The sequence below is a fragment of the Poecilia formosa genome, unplaced genomic scaffold (genome assembly GCF_000485575.1).
Source record: "Poecilia formosa unplaced genomic scaffold, Poecilia_formosa-5.1.2 Scaffold595, whole genome shotgun sequence".
Taxonomy (NCBI): Eukaryota; Metazoa; Chordata; class Actinopteri; order Cyprinodontiformes; family Poeciliidae; genus Poecilia; species Poecilia formosa.
In genome coordinates, this window is record NW_006800534.1 from 305,564 (window position 1) to 312,980 (window position 7,417).

The 7,417-nt window shown below is 38.2% G+C and overlaps 1 protein-coding gene across 6 annotated transcripts in view; it reads right to left on the reverse strand.

Moving 5' to 3' along the window:
- Positions 1 to 5,150, reverse strand: part of LOC103129987 (sickle tail protein) — a 69,167-nt gene extending 64,017 nt beyond the window's left edge. For 4 of the 6 annotated variants that reach the window (XM_016665584.1, XM_016665586.1, XM_016665587.1 and 1 more), the window contains exons 1-2: positions 3,300 to 4,459; positions 1,661 to 1,754 (exon numbers count right to left, since the gene is read on the reverse strand). In XM_016665584.1, coding sequence (XP_016521070.1) covers positions 1,661 to 1,754; positions 3,300 to 3,646 — 441 coding nt within the window. In that variant the 5' untranslated portion in view covers positions 3,647 to 4,459. Of the gene's footprint in view, positions 1 to 1,660; positions 1,755 to 3,299 lie in introns of all 6 variants that reach the window. The other 2 variants (XM_016665589.1, XM_016665588.1) reach the window with 1 other exon arrangement.
- Between the last annotated feature and the right edge of the window lie 2,267 nt (positions 5,151 to 7,417).

The following is a 7,417-nucleotide window of genomic DNA, read 5'->3' on the forward strand; positions in this document are numbered from 1 at the left end:
CACCACTTCTCCCAGGTTTCGGGCCTGATCGGTGGTTTTCAGTTGTAATAACTGAAGCTGTGCAATGATTCTAGTTCGCTCCTCTTTAGGTCCAAAGATAATAACTTCAGTCTTGTTTCTGTTCAGCTGGAGAAAGTTTTGGCACATCCACACATTTATCTGTTCTAAGCATCTATTCAGTGATTGGATGGGTTCAGAGTCACCTGGTGACATCGTGATGTAGAGCTGTGTATCATCTGTGTAGTTATGGTAGCTACTTTTATTTCTTGTTGTAACCTGAGCTAGTTGGAGATTTTTAATAAGAGGGGTCCTAGGATTGAACATTGGGGTACACCACATGTAACTTCTGTCCGCTTCCATGAGAAGTTCCCTGTTGAAACAAAGAAATCCCTGTTCTTTAAGATTTGAACCAGTTGAGTGCTGGACTGGAGAGTCTAACCAGGCAATTATTAAATTATTTGACCAGGCAAATAATTTACTATAGATTCCACACAAGTCAGTGAAAGATGCAGTGCATGAGAATAGCATTATAATGATTAAGCTGGTGTAACAACAGGTAAGTGAAACATAATTTCAGTGGGAAGCTAATAGCATGGTATGTCTGTTTTTAAGTGTCTCTTATTCTGTAGGGATTTCAGATCTACAGAGGAATGTTCTGACACTTATGTATCTCAGAGAGATACATAAGTGTCTTTCCTTGTAATTTTAAACCTGAGAAGAATTATTACTCATAGCAAGGTGACATATTTGGTGCTACTCGGCCCACAGGCAACTAGACTCCAGTTCTCTGCTTACTCTGGTTGAACCCGTCTTTCCTCATATATCTCTGCAACATGAGGTGAAATAAAGTTCCAGCAGATTTCTCAGGAGAAAGCTGCTCAGCTTCTCAGTCTTTGAGTGAGCCAGGAACAAAATTAAAATAGGGTACAACAAGTACATGTAACAGAAATTAAATATTAGAAAAAAAGTTCAATATTTTTTGCCACTCATTTCAGAAAAGTGAAATAATAAAGACAGAAATTCAAAATCACTCAGAAAATTTGAATATTTTGGAAAAGGTAAATATTAGAAGCCCAATGCTTTATGTCCTAATCAGTTACTAACTCAAAAGGTTGAAAAATTGGTAAATTTAGTTGGACAGACATAACTTGAGTTGGTTAAGCTCAATGAATTAAGTTGGATAAACTTAATTGAATTGCTTGTTACCAGTTGAAGCAATTCAATTAAGTTGGTTGAACTAATTTCTTTTTGCAGTGTAGTAAGAAGTCATTTCATCATGAGCTTCTTCGTAAAGTAATTAAATCTTTGAAATGTTAATCAGCTAAAATCATTGCAATGAACTGATTTTATTAATTTTACTGAAGATGGCTGCATTTACATTTGTGTTGTTGAAAATATTTATTAATGCACAACGTTCCCCCTCAGCAAACAGAAGAAATGAAATAAAGTATCTGATGTTAACCAAATCTACTAAAAGATTACAGAAGTTGAAAGTTAACACTCTGGAGAAATAAAAAAAAATAAATATTTGTTGCCGGTCACAACAATTAACTGAGGCAGAGAATTCCACTGTGCAGAACCTTTTGCTCTGGTCCAAAAACCACGCACCAGGCTGCAGGCCCCTTCTAAATTTCTTCAGGAATTTTATCCTTTGACTTACCATTCCTTCAGAGTTGGCAGGCCTGGCAGAGGGGCAGAACACATGGACAGGGTCTTTATGATACGCTTTCAGACAGGAATTTGGTGTTATGTCTCTGGAAGCAAGAACAAGGGGGGGTTAGAACTGAATGAAGTAAATAGATGCAAAACTTTAAAAACTTTTCAACAAAGTAATGTGGTGGTTTTTCTTGCAGACAGACAGATGTAGATTTGTGTTAATGCATAGGACAGGTGCACCTCAAAAAGTTAGAATATTTAAAAAAAGTTGAATGTGTTTTCACTCATTTGAAAAAGTGAAACTCACTTATTAAATATTTCAAGTTTCAATTTCTTGTAATGTTGATGAATATGGCTTACAGATATTGGAAACCCCATGTTTGGTGTCAGAAAATTAAAATTTTCCATATGATCAACAAATAAGTATAATTTGAACATAAATATCAGGCTGCTGAAAAATATGTTCATTTCTCTGCACTCAGTACTTGGTTATGGCTCTTTTTGCACCCCACAGATTCTCTTTGGGGTCAAAGGTCAGGCCAGTTTGCTGGTCAATGAAGAACAGGAACACCATGGCCACTGAAGCAGCTTCTGGTACCTTGGCTGGTGCCAAGTTCTGCTGGAAAATAAAATCAGTATCTGCATTCAGAGGGAAGCATGAAGCGCTCTAGAATGTCCTGGTAGATTCTGCATTGACTGTGGACTTCAGAAAACCCAGTGGACCAGAACCAGCAGATGACATGGCATCCCAAACCATCACTGACAGGAAACTTCACTCTGGAGTTCCTCTCTATGGAACTCTGTAGGAGACATGGGGGAACATTTTTCTTTTGCATTCCCCTGCAATATGCTGACTGCAATATTTGCTGGTCTATTTGTACACAGTCACAAATGTCAATTTAAAATGTCAAATATATAAAGCCTCCGTTAAAAAGTGTTTATTATTTTTTGATGCAAAAAAAACTGATTGAAAATGTATTTATTCACTGCATGTTTACATCTGTTTGTGTAAGGTTGAGATTGAACTGCATATTAAAGCAGCCTTAAAGCATTTATGTCATAGGTTTGTGGTGCATTTAAAGAAAAATATATAAAACTTCAGATATTTCACAACAAGATATTAACATACATGGAAAAACTTACGATGACCTAAGGCAGAAAGTATGATGGCCACCATAAGAAAGGCTTGTACTGTAAGCCTTACAGTATTCAATTATGCCACATGAACTGATCAGTACATTATTGTGAGGGAATGCAAAAGAAAAAAATGTCCCCATGTCCCTTAGAGGGCTCCATACCTCTCCACTCTTCCTCCAGGCCCTATGACCTTGATTTCCACAGGAAATGTGAACTTATTAGAAAAGAGAATGTTAGATTACTGAGTAACGGTCCAGGTCTTTTTTTCCTTAGTTCAGGTAAGACGTGTGTTTCCAATGTTTACCTTTTTCACACATTCATTTTTTATGAACACTGAATTTTGGATTCTTAACATAATCAAAATGACAAGAACACATCTTACTCTGTGAAATGAATCTGTGTACAGCAATATGAGTTTCACTTGCTAAAATGAGTGACAATAAACAGAATTATCAATATTATATATTTTTTAGATATACCTTAAGTCTACTTCAACAGCCCCTCACCTGAGGTCCTCCAGGTCATAGTACATGTTACGCTTGGTGTCCTTGATGCAGATGGCCATGTTTGGAGGCTGCAGCATCTTCATGGTGAGCTGATGGGGAAAGGCAGTGACAAACAGAGCCTGCAGGGTGTGTTGGCTGCTGACTTCAGTTGAAATCATGACCTGCTTTGTCTCCCCCTCATACTGCAGGAAAAGCACACCTGACAGCACACACAGGCAGAACTTAACAGAACTGTCACAGCAGGAGAAGTATTGGCTTGTAAACCCTGGAGTAGAGAAGAATAAACTAAATACAAATAAACAGAAAAAAGTTGAAAATGTGATTTTAGCTTCAGAAATACATTTCATCAAATGCAGGATAAAACACTCCCTTCATCTCCTTCTAATTTGGTAAAACATATTTTACTCAGTGGTGGCAAAAGTTTATCTAGGTCACTTATTCTGGGCCAGGTTGACTCATCCTAAGCTTGTTTTTTTTTAAGATGTTTTCCTGTTAAGAGAGTGATTCCACCGCAGCATGCTGGCTCAGGATGAATGAATGTACCAAAATGAAGACTTGATGCAATCTGCTGCTTTCTTCAACTTTTTATCAACTGGCATTCTGTAATCAGTGGCATCTGGCTGTATCATAATTGATATGCAACTGAATCCTGGTTGTAGGTCTGCAAAGCTTAGCAGTCCTTTCAACTTGAAGAGACATTCTGCAAAAACATGTTGTAGAAACCTTGACCCATGCAGCTCACAGCAGATGTCAGGTTCTCCAGTGGTGGAAAACAGGCCAAAATGCAGAAAAAGTCAGGCTTTCTTTTTTGCTTTTTTATGTATATAAAAAAAAACTTCCTTCCTTCAAGATGTCAACGTGCAATCATTTCATAAACCTTTTAAGGAGTTTGAAATGAAATGATCCTGTCACACTGTTTTCTATCCTGTATGACAGTGTGAAGAAGCACCAGCTCAGTGGGTCTAAATGTGAGAAAATGAACACCATGTTCAGGAACATCAACTGCTGTCACCTATGTTAATGATATGTGTTGCTTTAATGTGCAGTTGAGTGCATGTGTTTCTGTCTACCTGGTAGCTTGTCTCTTGTTTGACAGCTGGAACGTGCTGCAGGTAGACTTGCTCTGGCTTTACAGCCTCGTGTGAAGGTGACTGATGTAGAGAGAAACTCTCCATCAGACATGGTCTCTAAAATCCAAGGCTCCTGCTCTTTCACCAAACTCTCCACACCACAACAGCCGAGGCTTTTAGAAGATTGGAGATTTCTTCCCTGGATTTTTTTAAAAAGCAGAAAGCACTGAGGTCATATGAGAGAAAAGTAACAGAAAAATCAGTTTGGGCTGTATGGCTGAAGAATGAATCACAATATAAACCTTTCATATCGGTTGATATCAATAATTACACCAAATCCAAAAATCACATTGGTTTTGCTCAATCAGGTCAACTTTCTGAACTATGGAACAACATGAGCATCAAAATGCACGACTTGTTCTCACATGTGGATCAGTTTCCTGAGAATCTGGGATCAATGAGTGACGAACAGGAGGCGAGATTCCACCAGGACAGAAAAGAGATGGAGAATTTTAGTTTCATGTGTTATTTCATCGAAGATTACGGTAAGCTTTATTTAATTTTAATTTTTTTTATACCTGGCTTTCATTAAGCTGCTGTATTACTTCATGTTTTTAGCTTACATGACAGGCAGTTTGTAAATATATGTATAAATGGCTCTGGTTCGTTAACTGCAATGCCGTTACCACTGTAAACAAGTCATTGTTTGGCGGTTAATCAGGACAAAATACGTTGTTCTGTGGTCTGTTTTGTCCTTTTACTTTAAAATATTTTAGTTTAATTACACTCTTGTTTTTTTTGTTTGTTTTTTTTACTAAACCTTGCTTAATAGATGTTATAACATCTATTTAGCAAATGTGGGATGTGTACTATGTGGGATTGAAGCTGTATAATAGCTGTGTAATACAGTGTTGTAGTACTCGAGATCGGTCTTGGTTTGTCTCGGTCTCGGGCGCTGAGGACTCGGCATTTTATTTCAAGACCAGTCAAGACCGCTACTGTGAAAATATCACTAAACGTACAGCATACTGTCCAGTTTATTTGTTAACATCTTTGTTTTCAGTGGATGTAAAACGCACCGATTAAAATCCAACCAATTACGTGTTTCTGTTACTCCCTCCTGCCCTCCCCACCTTTCACTCGCACGCGGAGCTCCAGACATGCGCAGTGGTTTCCTCTGAGCGGCAGAAGATGTCTGTCTAATCGTCAGTAATATAATAGCGCTGCATAAATCATAAGAAATCCGATGGCGACAGCTAACTCAGCAGCGCTTCGCTTTCACAGACAGTGAAAGCATCTAACTTTTTTCATCACTTAGAAAAGTAGCTCAAAGAAAGGTAAGCTCCGTTGACATGATGCTTGCAAAGCTAGCTGTATAGAGACACATAAGCATTTGTGATGAAAATAAGTCAGTCACTCACTGCGCTGAATTACTGTGCAGAGGTGTTGACTGACTTGTCGTATATATGGGACAATGCTGTGTCCAAAAGTCTGCAATATAGTGATGTGACATTCAGAAACAGTCCGATTCTTCTGCACGGCTCTTTACTTATTAGATAGGACTGGAGTCACTGAGAGCCGTTGTTTTATCAGATTGCATACGCTGTCAGAATAGCAAACATGCAGTGAGTACCAGGCCTGCACATGCGCATTAAGAAGTCCGACCATCAGAGGAGTTGTCAGTTCACCATACACAACAAGTTATGACGAAAATAAGTCATTAAATTGTTTTCAATGATAACTATATAGATCTACATGCGTTGTCGTGGTTTCAAAGTGTATTTAAAGCAGGGTCTGGCTGCAGCTGCAGTCAACTACAACACACGCCCGTGTAGAACTCATTAACCTACGTAACCGCTAAGTCAGGATGCCATACAACTGTTAATAACAAAGTGCATGATGATCTACGTCATGATTCTATGTTGCTGATTAAATGAAATCTTATGGTAATGACCTGTCTGACAGATATAGCCGTGACTGACGATCTGACCTGACAGAACACCAGTTCTTTATTCTTGTAATGCTCTGTGTACACTGCAGTAGCTATCATTATTTTATTTAATTATGTACATTGATATTTTCTTAATTAACACATAAATAAAACACAAGAATGAAAGAGCATGCAGAGCATGCACATTGCTCTTTGATTGTTTTCATTCAAAGTGGCAGCTGTAATCTGTGCCATGGTGTCAGACTACCTGGCTTCATGTAGTGGGAGAGAGGGTGAGAACAGTCATGATGAGCGCCTTGGTTACTTCTTGCTTGTTGCTCCTTGGTCAGTGTTCATAGATGAGCATTATTTACCGTCAGGGCATTGCCTCAATTGCTATGTTTAATGGTGCAGACAGTGGTGGTTTTTGACATGAGCAATATGGGCAAACACCCAGGGCGTTATCTTTTTAGGGATGTCACCTGAACACCACGCATTGTAGCACAGAGATGGAATATTTAATAGTGGTAAAATGTATTAAGTATTTAATATCTTGGTGTTTCTATGGGAATATGGATCTTTCAGATCAATTTGAGAAGCAATTTTGATCATATTTTACATTTTATTGTGTCATGTAGCGCGGGCCGCTGATCTTGGTCTTGACTTGGTCTCGATACACTCTGGTCTTAGTCTTGTCTTGGTCTCGGGTTAGGTGGTCTTGACCACAACACTGGTGTAATATTAATCATATCCTATCATTTCAGGTGCACAGTGACTTGCGCAGTTTGGTGGACACATTGTGACTGCGCTGCATTTGATAAAGTCTGTCATACAACATATTAATCCTCAAAAAAGAGTTTGTGGTGATCTGTATTTGTGCTTAATTTAATTCCAATAAAAACCTGTTTCACCTGTCTGATAATGTTTTATTCTTACAAACACCTCTGTATTTAAAATATTTTTAAAAAGGTAGGATATTCTAATAAAAGGATTAGTGCATACAGCTACAGCTTTTCATTTTAAACGGGTAGGATATTCAGATGAAGGAAGTGATATTCTTGTGGTTTCGTCATGGATATAAACTGTTCCAATGCAAAGCTAAGCTTAACTCCTAAGCT